General features: G+C 54.9%; 14 protein-coding genes across 14 annotated transcripts; 10 read left to right on the top strand and 4 right to left on the bottom strand.

Annotated features, from left to right (window-relative positions):
• Window positions 1-305: 305 nt before the first annotated feature.
• On the top strand, window positions 306-2,615 carry PHYSODRAFT_555724 (hypothetical protein; the record flags this gene model as incomplete). Its single annotated transcript, XM_009519970.1, has 2 exons — window positions 306-2,122; window positions 2,230-2,615. One exon carries the CDS (start codon window positions 306-308, stop codon window positions 1,962-1,964), a length of 1,659 nt encoding a protein of 552 aa, XP_009518265.1. The 3' UTR covers window positions 1,965-2,122; window positions 2,230-2,615.
• A 1,261-nt stretch (window positions 2,616-3,876) lies between these two features.
• On the bottom strand, window positions 3,877-4,572 carry PHYSODRAFT_324243 (hypothetical protein; the record flags this gene model as incomplete). Its single annotated transcript, XM_009519969.1, has 1 exon — window positions 3,877-4,572. One exon carries the CDS (start codon window positions 4,570-4,572, stop codon window positions 3,877-3,879), a length of 696 nt encoding a protein of 231 aa, XP_009518264.1.
• Window positions 4,573-4,694: 122 nt separating this feature from the next.
• On the bottom strand, window positions 4,695-5,135 carry PHYSODRAFT_482779 (hypothetical protein; the record flags this gene model as incomplete). The annotated part of the gene is made up of 1 exon (XM_009519968.1): window positions 4,695-5,135. The coding sequence occupies one exon, from the start codon at window positions 5,133-5,135 to the stop codon at window positions 4,695-4,697; it is 441 nt and encodes a 146-aa protein (XP_009518263.1).
• Window positions 5,136-6,141: 1,006 nt separating this feature from the next.
• PHYSODRAFT_373405 (hypothetical protein) lies at window positions 6,142-6,306 on the top strand (the record flags this gene model as incomplete). The annotated part of the gene is made up of 1 exon (XM_009519967.1): window positions 6,142-6,306. A coding segment is annotated over one exon (165 nt), but the record flags the coding sequence as incomplete, so codon positions are not given.
• A 611-nt stretch (window positions 6,307-6,917) lies between these two features.
• PHYSODRAFT_310614 (hypothetical protein) lies at window positions 6,918-8,500 on the top strand (the record flags this gene model as incomplete). Its single annotated transcript, XM_009519966.1, has 4 exons — window positions 6,918-7,154; window positions 7,191-7,553; window positions 7,657-7,679; window positions 7,774-8,500. 4 exons carry the CDS (start codon window positions 6,918-6,920, stop codon window positions 8,498-8,500), a joined length of 1,350 nt encoding a protein of 449 aa, XP_009518261.1.
• A 66-nt stretch (window positions 8,501-8,566) lies between these two features.
• Window positions 8,567-8,977, bottom strand: SOL11C (elicitin; the record flags this gene model as incomplete). The annotated part of the gene is made up of 1 exon (XM_009519965.1): window positions 8,567-8,977. The coding sequence occupies one exon, from the start codon at window positions 8,975-8,977 to the stop codon at window positions 8,567-8,569; it is 411 nt and encodes a 136-aa protein (XP_009518260.1).
• Window positions 8,978-9,588: 611 nt separating this feature from the next.
• Window positions 9,589-10,965, top strand: PHYSODRAFT_253761 (hypothetical protein; the record flags this gene model as incomplete). The annotated part of the gene is made up of 1 exon (XM_009519964.1): window positions 9,589-10,965. One exon carries the CDS (start codon window positions 9,589-9,591, stop codon window positions 10,963-10,965), a length of 1,377 nt encoding a protein of 458 aa, XP_009518259.1.
• A 500-nt stretch (window positions 10,966-11,465) lies between these two features.
• On the top strand, window positions 11,466-12,011 carry PHYSODRAFT_440220 (hypothetical protein; the record flags this gene model as incomplete). Its single annotated transcript, XM_009519963.1, has 2 exons — window positions 11,466-11,573; window positions 11,673-12,011. Coding segments are annotated over 2 exons (447 nt in total), but the record flags the coding sequence as incomplete, so codon positions are not given.
• A 631-nt stretch (window positions 12,012-12,642) lies between these two features.
• On the top strand, window positions 12,643-13,187 carry PHYSODRAFT_434215 (hypothetical protein; the record flags this gene model as incomplete). The annotated part of the gene is given in 3 exon segments (XM_009519962.1): window positions 12,643-12,796; window positions 12,872-12,943; window positions 12,955-13,187. Coding segments are annotated over 3 exon segments (459 nt in total), but the record flags the coding sequence as incomplete, so codon positions are not given.
• Window positions 13,188-13,244: 57 nt separating this feature from the next.
• On the top strand, window positions 13,245-13,514 carry PHYSODRAFT_432769 (hypothetical protein; the record flags this gene model as incomplete). Its single annotated transcript, XM_009519961.1, has 1 exon — window positions 13,245-13,514. A coding segment is annotated over one exon (270 nt), but the record flags the coding sequence as incomplete, so codon positions are not given.
• A 2,471-nt stretch (window positions 13,515-15,985) lies between these two features.
• Window positions 15,986-16,624, top strand: PHYSODRAFT_392185 (hypothetical protein; the record flags this gene model as incomplete). The annotated part of the gene is made up of 1 exon (XM_009519960.1): window positions 15,986-16,624. A coding segment is annotated over one exon (639 nt), but the record flags the coding sequence as incomplete, so codon positions are not given.
• A 546-nt stretch (window positions 16,625-17,170) lies between these two features.
• Window positions 17,171-18,712, top strand: PHYSODRAFT_253840 (hypothetical protein; the record flags this gene model as incomplete). The annotated part of the gene is made up of 3 exons (XM_009519959.1): window positions 17,171-17,578; window positions 17,805-17,812; window positions 17,914-18,712. The coding sequence occupies 3 exons, from the start codon at window positions 17,171-17,173 to the stop codon at window positions 18,710-18,712; spliced, it is 1,215 nt and encodes a 404-aa protein (XP_009518254.1).
• A 231-nt stretch (window positions 18,713-18,943) lies between these two features.
• On the top strand, window positions 18,944-19,336 carry PHYSODRAFT_478618 (hypothetical protein; the record flags this gene model as incomplete). Its single annotated transcript, XM_009519958.1, has 1 exon — window positions 18,944-19,336. The coding sequence occupies one exon, from the start codon at window positions 18,944-18,946 to the stop codon at window positions 19,334-19,336; it is 393 nt and encodes a 130-aa protein (XP_009518253.1).
• Window positions 19,337-20,206: 870 nt separating this feature from the next.
• Window positions 20,207-21,556, bottom strand: PHYSODRAFT_487117 (hypothetical protein; the record flags this gene model as incomplete). The annotated part of the gene is made up of 1 exon (XM_009519957.1): window positions 20,207-21,556. The coding sequence occupies one exon, from the start codon at window positions 21,554-21,556 to the stop codon at window positions 20,207-20,209; it is 1,350 nt and encodes a 449-aa protein (XP_009518252.1).
• Between the last annotated feature and the right edge of the window lie 221 nt (window positions 21,557-21,777).

The following is a 21,777-nucleotide window of genomic DNA, read 5'->3' as shown; positions in this document are numbered from 1 at the left end:
GAGTACAGCTTGTGTCGGTAGATCGGGTCATGCCCCACCGTCATGGTTCACTGTCCTGGGCAGCGCAAGTTGAAGGCGTTTGTTTGCTTGGGCTTGGCGGCGAAAGTCACCAATCGACCCGATTTTTCCTGCGCTTTGATTCGCGCTCCAGGTGAACTATCTCAGATGTGCGGGCTCTTGATTGGCTAATACTGTATCACGCATCTGATGCGCATTGAAGTTCGCCGCACCTTCCAGCTCACTCATCTCGGATTGCTCCGTCAACCCCCAAGCATCAACGCCCACGCCAATTAAAGTCAAGCACCATGTCGGTGACCAGCTCCCGCCCAGCCGAGCTCATCGCGCCGCACATCATCGAGAAGCTGCTGGAGCACCAGAGCTCCGTGGCGCTGGTCACGACCGGAGGAGAGGAGGACCTGCAGTGGACGTATGCGACGCTGCTGCGTCGGGCGTTCGCGCTGCGTGACGAGCTGTTGGACAAGCTGCCCAATGAGGGGCAGCCCCGTGTGGCGATGCTCGGAGCTCGCGGTGCGTCGTACCTGATCATCCAGTGGGCCATCTGGCTGGCGGGGGGCATCGCTGTGCCCCTGCACCCGGCCCACCCGGCGGACGAGATGGACTACATCGTGTCGGACTCGGGCGCGTCGCTGCTGGTCGCGAACGCGTCGTTTACGGAGCTGGGCTCGAAGCTCGAGGAGTACGTGGCGGGGCTCCCGTCGCGGCTTAATGTGGAAGTGGTCGTGCGTCCAGACGATGTGAAGGGCGGCGATGAGAAGGAGATCTCGAGCGAGCAGCAGAAGGAGGTGCAGAAGTGGCTCGAGACGCAGGACTACGCCAAGGCTGGCGCCTACATGATCTACACCAGCGGCACCACGGGCCGTCCCAAGGGTGTTGTGACCACGCACGCTGCGCTGACGGCGCAGATCAGCGACTTGGTGACGGCGTGGGAGATGTCGAGCAGCGATCATCTCATCCACTTCCTGCCTTTGCACCACGTCCACGGCATCCTCAACAACCTGCTCTGTGTGATGTACGTCGGTGGATCCGTGGAGTTCTTGCCGTTTGCAAAGCCGTCGCTGATTTGGTCGAAGCTGGGAGAAGCTGCCAACACGAAGCGCCCCGTGTCGATGCTCATGGCGGTGCCCACGGTGTACATGAAGCTGCTGGAGGATATTGAGAAGCAGCCTCAAGATGATTCCAAGGTCCAGAGCGCGCTGGCTGGTGCTCGCGGGCTGCGTGTGGCAATCAGCGGCTCCATGGCGTGCCCCGTGTCGATTTTGAACCGTTGGGAGAGTCTGACGGGCTTGCGTTTGCTCGAGCGCTACGGCATGACGGAGCTTGGGATGGTGCTGACGAACCCGCTGCACGGCGACCGCCACCTCGGATACGTGGGCAACACATTCCCGAGTGTGTCGGTGCGTGTAGTGGACCCCGACACGGAGACTGAGCTGCCGCTACAGGAAGAAAAAGAAGGCGAGCTCCGCGTAAAGGGCCCCTCTGTCTTCCGCGAGTACTGGAACAAGCCCGAAGCTACGGCGAAGGAGTTCGATGCTGAAGGGTGGTTCAAGACTGGGGACATTGTCCAGTACAGCAACGAGTTGAAAAGCTTCCGCATCCGCGGCCGAGCGAGTGCTGACATTCTCAAGACGGCTGGTTACAAGGTTTCCGCGCTGGATGTCGAGCGCGTGCTGCTGACCCACCCACAGGTGCTCGAGTGTGCAGTCTTCGGGCTACCTGACGAAACGTGGGGACAAATCGTGGCAGCCGTCATTCGGCCCGATGTTGCAGGTAATAAGGTGGGCCCAGAATCATTTTCCCCGCACCTTGTGGAGTTCTCGAAGGAACACCTCGCCAGCTATCGCGTTCCGCGCAAATACTTCTTCGTTGAGAAGATCCCTAAAAACGCGATGGGGAAGGTAAACAAGAAAGCGCTGGTCAAGATCTACTCGGAAGATACGGCTTAGTTTTCGACGACTTGAGGCCTGGGCAGGTCGAACTGTTGTGCGCTAATTCGCGTGCTTGGGGGAAAAGATGATTTCGCGGCGGCAGGCTGTTTGCTTTGACATTGCCGTCACTGTGGGTGGACTTGTGGGTTCCGGCAGCAACTGGGCGTCGGCTACTGGTAAGGTGGTGCTGTCAGCACTGAATCGTAATACAGTGAGTACAATTTCCCCAAAAATCGGATTGCTGATCGAGTAAACAAACCGAATGCTCTCGTCGATTCTGTAGCACTGCACCAGGGTGTACATGTAAATGGCGACGCTCTCCATTTCTTGGTATTTGGTACTGCTGGTGCCAGTCAGGTTCTCCTTCGTCGAAGTCTTTGAAACGGAAACAGCGTCAAGAATCCTCTTTGTGCGCGATGACATTGTCCACGATCGTTGCATCCCTTTTCTGCAGGCGGTGGTGTCCGAGCTGTTCATGCCACGGTTTTCTGCAAGCCAAATAGCGAAATGTGAGTGCAGCATCATTACCCCATGTACATTGCATCGTACCCGCTATCGGTGGCCGCTTGAAGCACCCTAGTGAGTCCCCAGGAACTTGTTGCGAATTCGCAGCCGCCATTATGCGCTCTTTATCATCGATGGGAATAAGCGTGTTGCTGATCGAGTGACTGCCATCACTTCCCGTCGAACTTCTCGGAGAGGGGATTACCAGCGAACTCGTATCCGGGCGCTGACCTGCGTACACGGTGGTATTGGTGTGTATGTTTGTTGAAAAAATGTTGATGTTGATGGAGGTGCACTAACCGTTTGACAGACTACTGGGAATCTCATCGAGAGGAGAAGCCAGCTCCAAGTTCCCAGGGGACGAAGCCGGACGACCAATGTGAAGTTCGGCTTTGGTGCTCCTCTCTTCTTTGAGCGACAAGAACATTCTCTTTTGCCAACCTGGAGGTGGGCGTCCCAGAACAATGCTGCCCTGCGATGATGTGGAGGTCGACGGAGACGGTGATGCTCGCGGGGTAGCTGTGAAAGGTTTCCGCATTTCCAATTGATCCTGGCTCACGAACAGCACGTATTAGAAAAGTAGAACGCTATGCCGAGGAAGATATGACAGTCTGCTGTAGTGTACTGCTCGAGTTGTGTTACTGTGAAGCTGAGTTTGAAGGACTGAAGAAAGTTTTGAGTGTTGGGCCCACAAAACCACAAAAAATATATAGGCAACGCTCAAACCTTCGGCACGGCTCATTCTAAAGGATAGAGGGGAAGCTGCGAATGGACTCGACGGCGGCGATTCGTGAAGTTTCTCGTGAATGCTACATGTAGTGAGAATGTTAGCCCCAAATCTGCAGTGTTTACAGTCCAAAGAGTCTTACGAGTCTATCGTGCTTGTGAACAGCTCACTTTCTCCGTTCGCCAATGCCTAATTCAAAACGTAATAGCGTTACAAACGATAGAGCAATAGCGCGTCAATGCATCATAACATTTGTACCATGCCAGGATCGGAACCAGCGTCTGAATTGGAGTTGACCCTCGCAAGCTGAAATTCCCGCTCGCTCACCTCGTCATGAGGTGCTTGGGGCTCGTGAAAGCTGAAATTCTCGGCGTCAGGTGAATATTCTTGAGCCTCAGGTTGCCGACTGTGGATATCTTGGTCTTCCGAGTGCTGTCGCAGGTGAAAGTTTACGGAGAAGATGAGGCATAAGCACTTGTTCAGAAAAATACAAGGATTCAGGCCCACCTGCTGCGCTTCTTGACCGCCGTTATCACGTCGATATTGGGAACCACGATCGCTACACACCTCTGAAATAGCAGAACCAACTGAATTTTGCTTCGTGTGCCGAGCTCGCTTCTTCTGCGGCAGCTCTTGACCATCACTACAGCAAAATCGTCCCAGTTAGCAACAGTCTCCTGCACACCACTTCCGATTCACTTACTTGAAGAAAAGCATGTCAACTCCGGAGGCAATCGATGACGGCGGTCTCTTCCCAGCACCAGGCTTGATCCGTTGGACAACAGCACTCGGTAGCTGGTCGTACTTTCTCGCCTTCTTTATGGGCGTGAAGATGCATCGCGTCTCACTTCTCCCTTCGTCTTGAACAGCCTCTTCCTGCTGCGCGCGACTTCGTTCCTGCGTCGGACTTGGGCGAGCTCCACTGGTTTCACTAACGCCCCGAGGTCTCTCCTGCGCGGCCTCCTCGGTCCTTGGATCCGTAGCATCTTCCGCTTCAGCAGCACGCATGGCGCCCTTGCGCTCCAGCTCCAGGACGCGAATATCTGTAGCGGACGTCAGTAGCTGCGTATACCCCACGGAAACCAAACACGTGCATTTAACCAGACCTTGGGACTCTTCGTCGTCTCCTACCGGTAGAATGTACCAGGGAGTCGTCGAGTCGCGTGCTCGAGCGGGCTGCGAGCTTCGCACGGGGCTCGTGGGTCGCACGCGCTGGTGCTGCACCTGAGACGGGAAGTGCATCTGGCGACGTCGCCCGCGCTGTGAGTACAGCGCGCGGTGTCGACCGCTCGTCATCCAGTTCATCTTGGCGGCTCCGGGCTTGTGCGTGCGGCTTGCGAGGCAAATTGCGGAATGAAGAGCAACGCTCGAGTGCGGAATCAGAGTGATGGTCATGTTGAAGTCGGTATACATATGTATACTATACCCAGCAGTATACACTTTTGAAAGGTGAGATGGTGTTGAGTAAATATGGGTCGAAGAGAAAGCTGCTACTGGTCGCGTGCTGACTGTGGTGGCTAGTCCAGGAAGTATCTGTAGACGTAGTCCTCGTCGGTCAGGTCGGCGGCTCCCACCACCTCCGCGCACTGTCGGTACAGCGTCGAGACCTCTTCCGACAGGTTGCGTCGTGCTCCGTGGTAGGTGACGAGGCAGTCGCTTGGGATGGCTCGCAGCAGCTTCTTGACGGGCTTCATGCATGCTGGGGAGCGGCAGAAGATGAGGAAGTCGCGCTCGGAGAAGGCCAGCACGTCGAAGAGGGACCGGGCGTCGGTGCGCACACCGGCGCTGGGCATGGCGCACGAGCTGAAGAGCACGCTGTTGTCGAGCGTAGCCTGGATGCGGGTGCTCACGTCCGAAGAGCACTTCCTTGTGGCCAGCACCGGCGAAGTGGTGACGCCCAGGAACAGCAGCAGCAGGAGGAGGAGGAGGAGGGGGAGGTTGGCGGACGAGGAAAGCATGGAACTGCGGAGAAACCAAGCTGAACGGGGGAGGGCTTTGACGGTGTCAACGCTAAAGGAAGAGTGAGCCCTCTTGACTGCTGGTACGTGACGTGCGCTTGATGCAGATCTGAGGGCGAGCAGATTCGAACCGGCTCCAGGGAGCACCTGGAGTCATTAAGCGTGAGTTATCCACCGAGCACCTGCCGCCAGGTAGCCACAAGCCTTTGCCCGAGCCTGGAAAATTGAGCATTCGTCTACGCTCTGCGCCCTACAGCTAAGCAGAGACCCGCCCGCCTCATCGAACCGCGCGCCGAGACCTCGCGACTTGCACGTTTGCTGTCCGAAATCCGGCTCGAGCTTCAACGACCGTCGGATCACGCGATGCACTTTGACGTCCAGTCATCATACCAAGCCTTCGCGGCAAGCATTCTGGGTATTGTTGGATACACCGCACCACAGCTGCGGTCGACCAGGGTGTCAGGCGTGTTCCACAGGATCTTTGTTGCTCATGTCCTCATAAAAGATGACCACAGTCTGGTGTTATTGGCTCTTTGGGCACAAAGCGTGCAATCATTTGGCATGGGGTAGTTCGGCAACAACGATGTGCAGCTCCCATGGCTGCTATTCGAGATTTCAAGTCTGCTGATGCAGTTGGATGGCGAAACTGCCATCACCTAAAATGGGCAAATTGCCGCACGAAACAAACACAAACGCAGTGTGAGAGCTTTCGAGAAAGTCGAAAGCAAGGGGAATTTCCAGCTAGAATTCACTGCACATAGCGTTTCGATTGGCGACGATGCCAGCTCTTCGTCTTCAGAACAGCAAAGGCTACGCCGATTGCACGGAACTCCACCGAAAAGCACAACGTGGTCCAATTCTCACCGACTCCGTGCTCGTACCGCAGAAAACCATCATTTTCGACAGGAAAGGTCACGCAAACTACCCAGGAAGTTCTCCCAGTGTCAGCACACCGAAGCAGCGATCGCGGTTCCAACGATGTTCCAGCAAGAGATTAAAACGGGCTTTGCTGCAATTTGCGGTGGCTGCAATGGCGCTCATCTGCATGGCATGGACGCTTTCACTTCTAGTACTAGCGCTCAAACCCAATGAGACCGTGAACTGGGTCATGAAGACGGAAAACTTCGACAATGGCTCGTTTTGGTTAATGGTGGACCCTTCAACCGTGATGACCTGGGCGTTCTGTGTGTGGCACTTCTGTCGTTGCAGTGGCGTACGCTTCTGTTATCGTGAAGGTTCTAAGACGAAGTAACCACGTCGGTCAAGAATCGCGTTCGTCTCTGCGCCGACACGTTGACGCCACGACAGCAACTGCGCACAGAAGGTTTGTACGTAGTGCTAGTGGCCGCTTCGAGAGCAAGTTAGCAGCACTCATCGACCAGTCAGCTTCTCTACTTCAGCAAGACGACAGACATGCCGCCAAAATCATAGTAAGCCCCGATGATAGTGCTTGATGGCATATTTGACTGCATTGGAGCTGCTAACTCCTCGGCCATACTATTTTTTTGTAGCGAGTCTGGATCAAAATTGCCGATCTTGTCGTCGAGACAGCAATCCTGTATCAAATTCTCGAGGCCGGATCCGCATTAGTGCTCGTTGTCGTGTTCTCAACCATTGTGGGGATGAATGCACTTTCGTGTCTTCCTGACGGACAGAGCGGGTTGACTGAAGTGTTCGTGGACATATTGTACGTTTGCACCGTCTTCCCATGATTCTCACTCATCATTCACTGCTTTATCGCTAGGTTCGACTTTTTGGTTGTTGTAGTGTATCCCGTCCTTGATGGTGATTTACTGTCTCTCCACCTTCAGTTTGGACAGACAGAAAATCGCTGTTAACCATGACGTTTTCCCGGACCGATGGTTTGAGCGGAATGCCAGAGTGATCGCAAACCCGGTCCAAACGGACGTCATTTACAAAGCTCTGACGTCTCTTCAAATGTTTTCGGTTGTCGACTGGAGTTTACGTGTGGGAGTCCATCTTGTATTTTCCTATCGACTGTATCGCGTGGCGGAATTTGTGCAAGAGCCACGACTGGCGCCACCTCGCATCTAGCCCAAGAGGAACTTTGCATCTGCTAGTTTCTTTATTATTTTCGCGGTTGCGGTGGTCGTATTTGTGGAGAAAAGCGTGTGGACGTCAGCTTTGGCGTGCCAGTCACACCCAGAATGTGTTGTAAAGGCTCATCGATGGACTATTGTTGAGGAGGGATCTCTGACTCAGTGCCCTTGCTTGACTCTTGTCGACGAAGACCTGGCTCCAAAGACATTTGACGAGTGGATGAAGCCGAGAGATGCAACTCTCAAGTTGAAACAGCTAGCGGCGACAGGAGACCTCAGGACAATTAAACTAACCAACAGGTATTTACCAATACTTCCTGATGAGCTGCGGGCCTGTCGACACGTTAGGCATTTGTACGTTCATCATGAGTCACGAAGAGGTATTGACAAAATAGCTAACGAAAACCTTGCGTAGGTCTCTTGTGTATACAGACACGGAACAGGTTCCCGACTGAATTAAGGAATTCATCGAGTTGGAATATCTGTGCGTCGCTTTCCCTGTCATTGTTTTTTTCTCTCTTTCTTTCTTGACCTGGAAATGCTGACTCGAAGTAATTTCATGCTGATGTTGCACGCAGCTATGTAGAGGGATCATTGGCCAACTCATTACGCGAGTTACCGAGCAGTATGTTCGATGACATGGCGTCTCTTTCATTCATTCACCTTGGGATGCACGTTCGCATGGCAAGCCTCCCGTCATTTAAAAGCCTCAGCAGTCCCAAGGCTCTCACGTTAGCCGTGCTCGCCTCGCTCATCGAGTTGCCATCCTTCGACAACCTTCACAACCTCGAGCGGTTGATGCTTGTATTCCTGCCAACTATCCAAACGTTGCCAGACCTGAAATCGCTACAGAAACTCAAGGCATTCTTCGTAAATGACCGCGGGAGCTGGTGCTGCAACGGATTTCTTCACGATTGCGATCTTCAGAATTCATTCTGCACAGCGCAGCCGTTCTGGGGCATTCCCTCGGCAACTTGCCTGCCATCTACCCCAGCATACAAAGCGACCGACGCGACACTGGCTGTTTTCCAAAAGTTTTCCGCTACAGTTTGCAAGAAGAAGAGGGAAACAACCTCGCTTGATCCCGGATTCCCGACTCAAGAGACAATTGCCCAGTGCGGTGGAATTCTGTACCGCAAATGCGAGCTGCCTGAACACAAAGAAGCAATGTGTTACAATGCAAGATTTATGGCGATTTTCTGCAGTTCAGGCCCGTTAGCAATAGAGATGCGGCGACGTCAGATCCGGCTGGGAATTGGAGACAAATGTAACCCGGAGTACGAAGCATGGCTGGGATGTACGTAAGTCAAGACGACGAAACTTGATAAATAATCGAGATATTGGGCGATTGGCATCTTCCACGTGCCTAACCTAGTCCAGGAAATATCTGTAGACGTAGTCCTCGTCAGTCTGGTCCGCTGCGCCGACGACCTTAGCACACTCGCGGTACAAACTCGAGACTTCAGCGGACAGGTTGCGCGCCGATCCATGGTAGTTGATAAGGCAGTCCGTCGGAATGGAGTTGAGCAGCGACCTCACTGGTTTGGCGCAGCTCGGGGCTCGGCAGAAGAGGAGGAAATCACGCGGAGAAAATCTGAGCACGTCGAACAGCGAGTTGACGTCGAGCCGCACACTCGCACACGAGCTGACGAGCGGCCCGTTGTCGATTGTGGCCGTGATGGAGTCGTTCACAGCTGACGAGCACTCTGCAGCTGCAAGCACCGCCGGAATGCAGCTGAGTAGCAGTAGACCAGCAGTCGCGACGAAGCTGAAGCCGTTCATGACGACGCGGAGGGGTGCTGGCTACGAGACTGGAAAATGGGGAATGAAGCTGAGCAGCCTCTGGTCGTCACAGCTAGCGACTGTATAATTCACTCGTGACAGGTCCAACCGCCCGCCTCACAACGCTTACACTAAGTTACTTTCGGTCGAAAGGTTGGATAAGGCACAAAGTGATAACTCGGTTGGATTTGCCCGGCTTCAAGTTGAAGCCATCAACAAGGTTTACCGGTCGGTCCCGGCTCACGGCGGGGATCAGACTCTACATTTGGCTGTTCGAGCTTCTCTACTGTACGCCAACATGGCTCCGAAAGTTGCGTGGCACCACCAGACACACATGTGTCTATTGCAGTGCGAATGCTTCTGGCGTTGGAAAAACACACACGCCGGACACATCTGATCTGCTCAGCTTCCTCGAGACTTTGTTGGGGCGACTCGTGCTCGTTTCAGTTTGCACAGCGCGTGCAGATTCTTGCCAATTGACACGTGCGCACCGGCAACATAAGCAAAAAGTAACTATCACGCAGTGCAAAAGTCATGAGCGTGCATCGAATTGGCACTTGACGATTGTGATGGTACCACCCAAAGCTCCCAACTGCGATAGCCACTCGACGATGATTCGCTCAGGAGGACGAGCTGAAGCTACTGCAGAAACTGCCTCGCTGCTAGTGCAAGACACGCATGAGGTCAAGTTTGACGTGAAGGATGTCGACGACAAGAAAGCTGCACCCAGCAAGAAGACGCCGGAGACTGGAGCAGCGGCGCCGAGCAAGATTCTGTTCCTCGACGGAGTACGAGGCCTCGCCGCTCTGCTGGTCGTCACGCAGCACTCGCACGAGTACGTGCAGGACCTCAACCTCGGCGCCTGCGCAGTGGACGCCTTCTTCGTCCTGTCCTCGTTCCTGCTGACGATGCTGTTCATGAGGAAGAGCGAGAAGCTGCTGGCTCAAGGCGCGAGCTACCGCAAGTGGGGGTTCACACTGGCCGACTACTTCTCCAAGCGGTTCTTCCGCGTCTACCCGCTGTTCGCTCTGGTGGCGACTGTGCTCTGGATGCTGCCGGACGAGGCGAAACACCGGTTCTACCTCATCGACTCGCCCGAGAGCTACGACCTCTTCAAGGTGCTGGCGTTCGACTTCCACAGTCGGTACTTCGTGCTGTGGACGCTGCCGCTGGAGATCTCGTACTACTTCTTCATCCCAGTGTTGGTGCTGGGCGTGCTGAGGCTGCGTCGGTTGTGGTGGGTGCCCTTCATCCCAGCGTACGGGTGGGTAGTCTACGAGGGCTGGTACACGTACCGGTGGGACCACATGCCGCTGTCTCCTCACGCGCCGACGTTCGTGGCAGGCTCGATGGCGGCCGTTCTCTTCGTGAAGTTTGAGACTTGGATGAAGGAGACGCGGTTCGAGTTCACTGGGCGCCAGATCCGAGCGGTCCGAGCCGTCGAGTTTTCTGCGCTGTCGATTCTGCTGAGTCTGAGCTTCCGGGGCCTCTTCTTCCACTGGGTCCACGGCAACGTCGCCCCCACGACGCCGGGATTTCCGTTCATCAGCGTACTGTTGACTGTGGTGTTGGTGGTGGAGATGTTGCTGCCGTCGGGTTTGTCGTCTCTTCTTGAGTGGAGTGCGCTCCGATACTGTGGCAAGGTGAGTTTCTCCATCTACTTGCTGCACGGGTTCGTTATCTACAACCACGGGGTCAAGACGCAGCCTAGTTACTATGACCGCATGTTCTTACGGCTCGGCCTCACGCTCATGCTAGCTACAGTGTCGTATCATTTGGTGGAGTATCCCTCTCAATTGCTGGCTCAGCGCACCACTCGATACTTGGCCAAGCAAGAACTGCAGGGGTCGACGGAAGCTGTTCACTCGGTTCAATCCAAGGACCCGGTAGCGGAAGGGGCTGGGGAGGTTCCCTCTCTTCTCGTCTACTGCAGGAAACCTTCCCTAGTTGCGAGAAGCCCTCCCGCTAAAGAATGCGACGCAGCATAATGCCTCGTTGTCGGCACAGGTTAATAACCTGAGGTTATACATCGGGTTTACCGTAGTCTCTCCTTCGTCGACAGCATCACTTGCCACTGGCAATGCCAGCAGTGCTGCAGCAGTGCTGCTGGCCCAGCACCCGTCCAATGTCGTGGCGTTGTTGAGCATATGGAGCTCATGCACTTGAGCGCCACCAAAGAAATTCAGCCATGCATTGCCACAGCACGTGGGGATTGTGAGTGTGCCAACCGGATAATACTTAAGTAAACGATTGCTCCCCTGAAGGTCGACACGCAGCATGTTCCGCTTCAGAGGAAGCGCTGAGGCAGAGCACGCCGCCTCGGAATCAGGTAATTTCGCAACGACTGAGGAGCTCCAGAAGAGGTGCGAGGCGGAGAAAGACGAAACTCTTTTTTCCCGGGCGCCGTAAGTAGTCTAGATCTATTCATTCTTCGTTTTAGCTGGTAGCCAAGAAGCTACCCTTCAAGCAGCCCTTCGCGCCCGAACCCATGGCCACCCGCTCAGTGTTTGCCCTGTTCAAGCCCGGTCTACTGGACACACGTGGCTATGCATATGGTCAAGCGGAACTACTGGACGGAGACGACGCAGCGTCCGTTGTCGACGTTCGCCGCGTTAATTCGGGGAGATGGAGCGCCTTCGGCGATTTTGAGGTCCGGCGCCCAAGGTCGGATATGCTACTGCGTGCTGTATCGGAGGAAGAAGCCACAGGTGGGATCGGAACCTATGTTGGAGCGTGCGCCTGCGTTGCGCGTGTCCCTCCATCGGCAGCGCCTTCCTGGAACTACGGAGCTGTTGCCGGCTACAGCTGGGACACGCTGGTTCATGGCGGGGTACTGCATATTTCGTTCGGAGAAGACGTCGAACCGGTTCCCTTCAAGGAACACGAGATCGAAGCGCTGGAGTACGCGCCATACGCGTTGCCACCCTGCAACAATCGACGAATCATCGACTTAATGCCCGCTGAGATGCGAGCCATTCACGCGGCAGCTCTCAACCACTTTAAAGGCGTAGGCTGCAGAGCCACAAGACGCTCGAAGTCATTCTCGAGAAGTTACAAGCTCCGTTGGTGGACGAGGACAGCACAATTGTGCTCTACGATGCCTCAAAAGGACGGATCTGCCGTGTCTCGACTAAGTATGTTCTTGACTACGCGTACTACAAGGAGGGTGGACGCCGGATTCCGCGAGGGGTAGCTCTCGGCGACTCCATCTTCGAGAGTCCGACACTCGGGACCCCTGAGGTTCCTTCGCTGGGTGCCAGGATCCCGACGCGCGGCGCAACAGGAGCCGTAGAACCAGCAATGACTTCAATGGCGGCCGCTTTAAGTGATTCGGACGAGGATGATGACGACGATGGTCCACAGCCTGACATGCATCGCCCAAGTGCTTCGCCGCCCTTGTCAGCACCTATTGCATCGCGCAAGCGTACACGTGACATTCGCGAGGCTTTGACGGACGATATGAATTCGCTCTCAACGCTCCGTGATACGTACGCTACGAACTGCGCCAGATCGATCGTCTCCTGTCGCTGAGCCAGCCAGCATCGACTACATCTGACGGGGCGACCAGCGGCGCGGCAGACACCAAGGCACAGTTTCGCCCGACTGCAATGTAGCGCCAGATCAACGGCCAGCTAATAAATGGTACGTATGCTAGATTGGGCTATCAACTTCTGGCGGAAACACTGCAGGTTCGCCTCCAGTCGACTGACATACTGCCACACCCGGCCGTCATCTGTGGATTTCTGTGCTGTGATTTCGGTATGCGTGGTCTGAGTACCATGCATTTTGGAGGATTGACGGACAAGGAGCGCCGTCAACGTGTTCAATCGTGCGATATGTCTGATTTTTCACGGAAGAACAAGCTGCCTAAGTTGGGTGCACCGCCGGATTTAGCATCGATTGCCTCTGCACTGTCGGGTCTAGCAGCAGTGACTGAGTTAATCTACCTCCCATTCATGGCAAACAGTGGAAAATAGTGGAGAAGGCACGCGAGTTTGTTTCCAAGTTGACTCGTTCAAGGCTGAGCCGCAGCTTTGGCATCCCCGAAGCACGATCCGAGTTGGTTCATTGGGTGGACGAGCGCTTTGAATCGATGAGACTTCTGCTGGCACAAGACCAGATCGAAGCAGCTCAAGCCGTTCATGAATCATTTCACGAAGGGGATGCCTCCTTTACGCGGTTAATGCAGGTCGTCAATGAGTGCCGGCTTGCGCAGTCCGAGAAACAACTAGCGGTACTTGAGCGTGGTCACCACAGCCAGCCTGGTCGAGCAGCGTCGCGACAAGTCAATGCCAAGCGCCCAGTGAAAGAGGTGAAACGAGAACGAGCCGAGATCACAGAGGCACTGTTGAAGATGCTCCCGGTACTGAATGGCAAGTCTCTTTGTATGAAATATTTGTCCAGAATTGGTTGCCCGAGCCGCCGTGATGGATGCTTCTCCAAGGATAGAGGTCATTTTTGCCCCGACAGTTTGCCGTCGGAGGTTCGAGATGTGATTATTCGCTGCTACGGAGGTTTCAAGCCGGAGTTCGCAAGGTTGGCGAAAGAACCAGACGACGCGTGACGGTCCTACTCCCCCCTCGGTGACGGTATATTTTTCCTGTCGAGACCCGTCACCGAGGGCAGCGCAAGGTCGGAGTCAGACCTAATGAACAAGTCTCCGTCACTGCACGCAGATCTCGACAACAACATGGGTGGAAGTCTCACGGTGGTTTCCCCTGCAACCAGTGGTAGGGCCACGAGCTCTGCTGGTAGTCCCGGTGGTTGGGCCACGAGCTCAGCCGGTTTGCCCGATGCCAGCGGTAGGGCCACCAGCTCTGCTGGTCTCCGAAACGCGGGTGACATCCCCGCCACGCACCGGGGTGAAGGCACTCAGCAAGGCATAGAAGCAAGCGATCAGTCTCAGCAAGCGTTCATTTCACAGCAGTACCGCCGTCACCAAGCTACACTGGTAGTCCGCCACAAGCTACTGACTTATCATCGCGAGGCTGCGCGAGCTGGACTGGACGTTCGACTTGCTGCGTATGTCTCACCCGAGGTCACAAGACCCGGCCGGGCAGAATTCCACCTCGTATTCACTCGACCGCAAGAAACAGCAGGTCTACAGTGACTTCATTCGACGGTCGGGTATGGGACTGCCCGAGTTTGTACGTCTTCTCCGTGGTGAAACAACATCAGATCCGCGCCCTAACAAAGCGTTGGAGATCCCATCCCATTTACCAAGCTGGGCTACGTACGCCTACCGCCGCCAATGGGAGCAGGTCGTCCACCATGGTGTTGTTCCGGGGTGGAAAACCGAGTTTGAATCCCAGACAACAGCTCCATCGAATCACGCATCGATGTCGGAGGCGCTGAACTCGATTGTGAAAAATATTCGTAAAGGTCAGGACAAAAACCAGTATCTTGTGCTCGACATCGACATCCTCAGCATATTGTCCGGGATCACATGCAGCCCCTTTGGCGCGACAGAGAAAGGAGGGCTGCCTCTTTCCGAAGATGCACGCATGATCCACGATCTGTCATACCCCAAGGGAGCGTCCGTCAACGAGCATACCCAGGATCTCGACCTGATACCAGTTCAATACGATGGCCCGCCAACTCTGGCCCGTCGTATCCTCGATGTCAATGCTGAATTTCCGGGACGGACCAAAATGATGTCTGGTGATGTTAACGGCGCATTTCGTAATATCCCTATACATGCTGATCATGTCGGACGATTCGCAGGGGTGATACCGGAGCTCGGGGTACTTGTGATTGACCTCTCTTGCCCGTTTGGCTGGAAACTTTCGCCAATGCACTATTGGCTGGCAGGAGCGGCAATTACCCACCTGTACTCTACTTCCAAACCTCGCTGGTCTAACCAATCGGGACCAGCCAATACGTACTTCGACGCGAAAACATGGTGCGATGATCACAATTCGATTGAGCCGGATGTAGGTTCAAGGTTGGAGGAAGCAGATCTGGCATTACGTGGAGCGATGATTGTCGTGCTGGGTCCCGAGGCGGTGAATGAAGATAAGTTTACATCGTGGTCAACTCGTTGTAAAGCACTCGGACTGGTATGGGATACATCTGCGTTGTATGTGGCGATGCCCCAGGACAAAGTTACGAAGGCCATCACACGAGTCGACGCGCTGTTGGCATCCACACACACCACGCGCACGAAGCTCGAGAAGCTGCTGGGGAGTTTGCGCCACGTGGTAACGTGTATTCGCTCCGCAACTACGTTCTTTCAGCGTTTGGCAGCTTTAGCCCGCTCGGCTCATCGTTTCTCGAGTGTCGCCATCAATGAAGGAGCGCGGGACGACCTACACTGGTTTCGGCTAATCCTGCGAACTGCAACACTAAACTGGATACCCCTAGGACGATTTACGATGACACAACCACCCGACTTCTGTATTGTTATGGATGCAAGTGACTTGGGTTTGTGTGCACTCTGGCCCTCACGACGAGAATTTATCCAAGTTCCCTTTAGCTCGGAAGAGCTGCTGCAGATTGAAGCCTTCAAGCATGACGGCTCCGGCGACTATGGAATAAACCTACGCGAGTTGATGAGTGCGGTATTTGCTTGTGTGGTCTGGGGAGAACGCTGGGCTTGTGTTGAGCCCGACCGTCAGCACCACATTCGACTCCGCATAGACAATCAGTCGGCTGTATCGTGGACGAATCGAAGGGCGAGCAGGAATGCCACGGCGCAGACACTGCTTCGCCTGTTAAGTTTGATGGAAATTCGTTTCAACTTTTTCGTGACGGCCTCGCATATCCCCGGCGTGGAGAACATAATGGCAGACGCTGGGTCTCGGGTGTGGCAGTCTCCGACGAAAGCTGACCTTTTTACTAATATGTCGTCTGCATGGACCCAGGTGAGAGTGCCACCCGGCTACAGGAGTTCTCGACTCTTTGGGAGCGATGCTGCGCGCTGGGGCGTTGGCCGAGTCAAGCCGAGCTCACTACAAGAGCGCATGGGGTCAATGGACAACCTGGTGCCGTTGGTTGAACTACCCCATCTGGCTATCGGAGCATGATCTGGACAAAAATGCAGCGCAGCTCGGTTCATTCGCGGTGTATCTGTGGCGCTTTGGGATGAATATGGCCGGCCAAGGAAATTCATACTCAACTATCTGCGCGTTCGGTGCTGTTCGGTGGTATCACCGCTACAATCTCGGGTATGACCCGGGTGTGAACGCGAGCCACGCGTTGCTACTCCGCGGCATCCGGAGGTTCACGAACCCCGTTTCCAAGCAGCATCCGCTGTCACCCAAGCTTCTACGGCGTGCGAGTACAATGCTTGACTTCCAGCAAGCTCGCAACATGCTCGCGTGGGGTGGAATGCTGCTTGCATACTTCTTTTTACTTCGGAGATCAGAATACCTGTTTATTGGCCGGCGTCACCACGACTATATATTACGACTTGGAGATATTTGCTCCTTGGACAATCAGAATCAACGCGCGACCCCGCGCAAAGCGACTCGGGTGGGTATTCGTCTGTGTGGTGCAAAGAATAATCAGTTCGGCAGGGAAGAGCTTCGCTACCACCAGAAGTCGGGCGATAGCGTCCTTTGTCCCGTTCGAGCAGCCCGATGGATACTCAAGGCAGCAGCAGTGTTTGGAACTCATCTGGATCAACCCGCCTTGTCAACAGGCCAATTAGGTGGTATTAGCGCTCGAGAAATTGCGGCAATTATCAAAGACGCTGCAAGAATTGAAGGTCTCAATCCCGAGCGGTATTCCACTCACTCGATCCGAATTGGAGGTGCGACGGTATTGCTCAATGTGGGGACCGATAGACTTGCCATCAAGGTTCTCGGTCGATGGTTGTCGAATTGCTTCGAGGAATATCCAGTACTCACGGCTGAAGGATCCGCCGAGCTCTCAAGACTAATGTGCTAGGCGGGAGGACGCCTAGCGACGCGTGGCCAGCATTACGTACTTCTTGCGGAAATTCGCGGCGGATTTCGAGTTGGGGCGCCGCCACTCCACTCCCGCTAAGAATTCACTACATGTTTCCCCATACTGAAGGCGATCTGTTGGAAACAGGTAGTTTCGCAACGACTGAGGAGCTCCAGAAGAGGTGCGAGGCGGAGAAATACGAAACTCCTTTTTCCCGGGCGCCGAAAGTAGTCTAGATCTATTCATTCTTCGTTTTAGCTGGTAGCCAAGACCCGCCACTCCACTCCCGCTAAGAATTCACCCATGTTTCCCCACACTGACGGCGATCTGTTGGAAACCGCCAATCTGCTAGCACCAGACGCCCTGGAAGCGCAGTCGGACAAGAAACATGTCGAACAGAAGAAGACGCCGGAGACTGCAGCAGCGGCCCCGGCCAAGATTCTGTTCCTCGACGGAGTGCGAGGCCTCGCCGCTCTGCTGGTCGTCACGCAACACTCGCACGAGTACATGCAGGACCTCAACCTCGGCGCCTGCGCAGTGGACGCCTTCTTCGTCCTGTCCTCGTTCCTGCTGACGATGCTGTTCATGAGGAAGAGCGAGAAGCTGCTGGCTCAAGGCGCGAGCTACCGCAAGTGGGGGTTCACACTGGCCGACTACTTCTCCAAGCGGTTCTTCCGCATCTACCCGTTGTTCGCTCTGGTGGCGGCCGTGGTGTGGCTTCTACCGACGAGGCCAAGCGTCAATACTACCGCATTGAAGAACCTCAAAGCTTCGACTTGTTCAAGTTTGCACCTTCAAACATCGCACTTGGGGGCTGCAGTCAGTTCATTCAAAGCGGGAATGGAACTCCAGCCGAGGGGTGCGGCGTGGAGGGTTTCTCGAAGCAAATGCTAAACTGACCTACCAGGCTACGTTGCTATCCTTGTTGCGCTCACAGCCAACAGTGTGTGTAGGCTGCTCTATGTCGGCAAGCGCTTCTTCTCTCGTTGCAAAGCGAGATTTTCCTCAACTGCAAATCATCCAGTGCTGACGTTCGACGTCCACAGCAGATACTACGTCTTGTGGACGCTACCGCTGGAGCACATCACGTACTACTTCTTCATCCCAGTGTTTGTATTGACGGTGTTAAGGCTCAAGAAGTTGTGGTGGGCGCCCTTCATCCCCGCGTACTGTTGGGTAGTGTACGAAGGCTGGTTCACGTTTCGATGGTCCCAAATGGGACTGTCGGAGCACTTCCCTACGTTTCTATCAGGCTCGATGGCTGCTGCCATCTTCGTGAAGCTCGACACGTGGATCAAGGCGAGCGGCTTCACGTTCAATGTCTACCAAGTCGGAGCCATTCGAGTCATCGAGTTCAGTGCAGTGTCAATTTTACTGAGCCTGAGCTTCCAGGGCCTCTTCTTCCACTGGATCTTCTTCCACTGGATCCACGGCAGCATCGCCCCAACGACGCCGGGCCTCCCATTCATCAGCGTGTTGCTGACTGTAGTGCTTGTAGTTGAGATGCTGCTCCCGTCAGGTCTGTCGTCTTTGCTTGAGTGGAGCGGGCTTCGATACTGTGGCAAGGTGAGCTTTAGTATCTACCTCCTCCACGGGTTCGTCATGTACGCGGATGCCGTTGGTACGCAGCCGAACTACTACGACCGCTTCTTCGCGAGCTATGGGCTCACTATCCTGCTAGCGACCGTGTCGTATCACTTGGTCGAGTATCCGTCTCAACTGCTGGCGCAACACGTTTCTCAATATCTAGCCAGGCGAGAGGCGAACGGATCGAGCGGTGCCATCCCCTCGATCGGTTGCAAGCTTCGGGTGGGTGATACGGTACTGCCAACGAGGAGGGAGTGATCAACTAGAGGTGGTCATCATGGACTCTCGCTGTAATAACCAGGCTCTAGACATCTGCGTCGCGTGATCCACTAACCGCTCGCGGTACATGTACACTTGCTGTGCTTGAAGATCTCTTGGATCCGACCAGGATCATAATGCAAATCAGTCACCGGCTATGGGTCTCACCTCCTATACTGTATCGCCGCCCATTCCTCTTGTCTCGGTGTCTGGGTCAAGCGCTTCTGAGTCATGGACGCCGTCACCCGCTCATTTGTCGTCTTAGTGTTGGTGCTATTGAGCGCCTCGACCAACCCAGCAATCGCTGCGAAGGAATGCTCGCCAAGCGTGAGTCGTGTCGTCAAGAACGCTCTGGACGACAAAATGCTCTTCAAGTCTTGCTCTGCAGCCAACGCGAACTCGGGAGCCAACATCACCTCGCTCTCGGACGTACTCAACCTCTCCGAACGCGACTTCCTGACCTTCTGCCGGACGCCCAACTGCATCAAACCGGTGGAGACATTGCTGCATTCGATCCCGAGCCCCTGCCGGAACCTGACAGAAGAAGTTTCAACGGCAGCCAGCAAGTGCACTGCAGTCACGAAAGCAGCAGACAAGCAAGACGAAGAGTACATGTACAAATAGTTCCTAGATTAACCAACATTAAAACCTTTAGTCCTTAGTCCAGGAAGTACCTGTACACGTAGTCTTCGTCGAGCTGGTCGGCAGCTCGAACAACCTCAGCACGCTTGTAGTACAGCGTGGAGACTGCACTCGATAGATTGCGCTCCGAGTCGTGGTAATCGATGAGGCAGTCGGCAGGAATGGAGTGCAGCAGAGACTCCATGGGCTTGATGCACGACAGAAGATGAGGAAGTCGCGGTCGGAAACGCCGAGTACATCGAAGAGCGAGTGGACGTCGAGTCGAACCCCCGCGCTGGTCATCGCACACGTGCTGAAGACTTTATCATCGTCGAGGGTCGTCCTGATGGAGTTGCTCACGGCTTTCGGACACTCTGGGGTGAAATTTGCCACGCTGGAGACGCGGATGAACAGCAGGAGCAACGTAGAAATTGCAATGGAGACAGAGTTGAGCATGCCGACAGCCTTGCAAAATGAGGAATGGGGTCGACTACTGCTAGACACGAACACGCAGGTGGGGCAAGTCACCGAGGCCAGCTCCAAACCCCAACGTTCGCAGGGTAGAGGCAGCGTGACCTGCCTCATGCGTCTGTAAGCATTATGGATACTGGATATTGAACGCTCTGATAAGTTTGGAGAAATGGGTGGGTGAACGCCACGCCGGGCAAGTACATGCGAATGTCTTCTGAGCAACATCGGCACGCCACAGTAAGGCTTAATTCTCAAGTCCAGAGGAAAACAATGAAAACCTGGGAATCATTATCCGTCGCGTCAGCTTCTAACAACGGACTTCTCCGCTCGCTGCGCACGTTTTGATAACGGACGAAAAGAAGAAAAAAACTGTTCACTGTTCGATCATTACAATCGCCGCGTTCAAGCAATAGGCGGGGTTCTCTTCACAAAAGATGGTTTCCTGCAGTAGACGAGAAGAGAAGGCACCTCTCCGGTCCCTTCAACTATCCGATCCTTGGATTGGATCGAGTGAACAGCTTCCGTCGACCCCTGCAGTTCTTGCTTGGCCAAGTATCGAGTGGTGCGCTGAGCCAGCAATTGAGAGGGATACTCCACCAAATGATACGACACTGTAGCTAGCATGAGCGTGAGGCCGAGCCGTAAGAACATGCGGTCATAGTAACTAGGCTGCGTCTTGACCCCGTGGTTGTAGATAACGAACCCGTGCAGCAAGTAGATGGAGAAACTCACCTTGCCACAGTATCGGAGCGCACTCCACTCAAGAAGAGACGACAAACCCGACGGCAGCAACATCTCCACCACCAACACCACAGTCAACAGTACGCTGATGAACGGAAATCCCGGCGTCGTGGGGGCGACGTTGCCGTGGACCCAGTGGAAGAAGAGGCCCCGGAAGCTCAGACTCAGCAGAATCGACAGCGCAGAAAACTCGACGGCTCGGACCGCTCGGATCTGGCGCCCAGTGAACTCGAACCGCGTCTCCTTCATCCAAGTCTCAAACTTCACGAAGAGAACGGCCGCCATCGAGCCTGCCACGAACGTCGGCGCGTGAGGAGACAGCGGCATGTGGTCCCACCGGTACGTGTACCAGCCCTCGTAGACTACCCACCCGTACGCTGGGATGAAGGGCACCCACCACAACCGACGCAGCCTCAGCACGCCCAGCACCAACACTGGGATGAAGAAGTAGTACGAGATCTCCAGCGGCAGCGTCCACAGCACGAAGTACCGACTGTGGAAGTCGAACGTCAGCACCTTGAAGAGGTCGTAGCTCTCGGGCGAGTCGATGAGGTAGAACCGGTGTTTCGCCTCGTCCGGCAGCATCCAGAGCACAGTCGCCACCAGAGCGAACAGCGGGTAGACGCGGAAGAACCGCTTGGAGAAGTAGTCGGCCAGTGTGAACCCCCACTTGCGGTAGCTCGCGCCTTGAGCCAGCAGCTTCTCGCTCTTCCTCATGAACAGCATCGTCAGCAGGAACGAGGACAGGACGAAGAAGGCGTCCACTGCGCAGGCGCCGAGGTTAAGGTCTTGCATGTACTCGTGCGAGTGCTGCGTGACGACCATCAGAGCGGCGAGGCCTCGTACTCCGTCGAGGAACAGAATCTTGCTCGGCGCCGCTGTTGCAGTCTTTGGTACCTTCTTCAAGGCTGGAGATTGGCCATCTTTCGTGTCGGTTTGAGCTTCCAGGTCGTGTTGCGCTGAGCTGAGCAGCGTAGCGGTCTCGGACTCGTCCGCTGGTGCTTGAGTCATTACCGATGTAAGCTTCGTACGCGAGTGTGCAGTAGGCGCGATGTCGCGGACTGGAGAATCTCTAAACGATTCATTCTACGCTTGATTCCCGCTCTACACCGCCAATCACTACAGTATGTCACGAACAGCCAGAGGCTCGGGTGCTGTGGTGATACTCGGGTCTCCATCTGATACGAGTCGGACCAGCCGAAGATGGTGTGTGTGGTGTGTGTGGTTGCCGG

This window comes from Phytophthora sojae, assembly GCF_000149755.1.
Source record: "Phytophthora sojae unplaced genomic scaffold PHYSOscaffold_2, whole genome shotgun sequence".
NCBI classification, from domain to species: Eukaryota; Oomycota; class Peronosporomycetes; order Peronosporales; family Peronosporaceae; genus Phytophthora; species Phytophthora sojae.
Note: the sequence above shows the minus strand (reverse complement) of the source record. Positions and strands in the feature narration are given on the sequence as shown.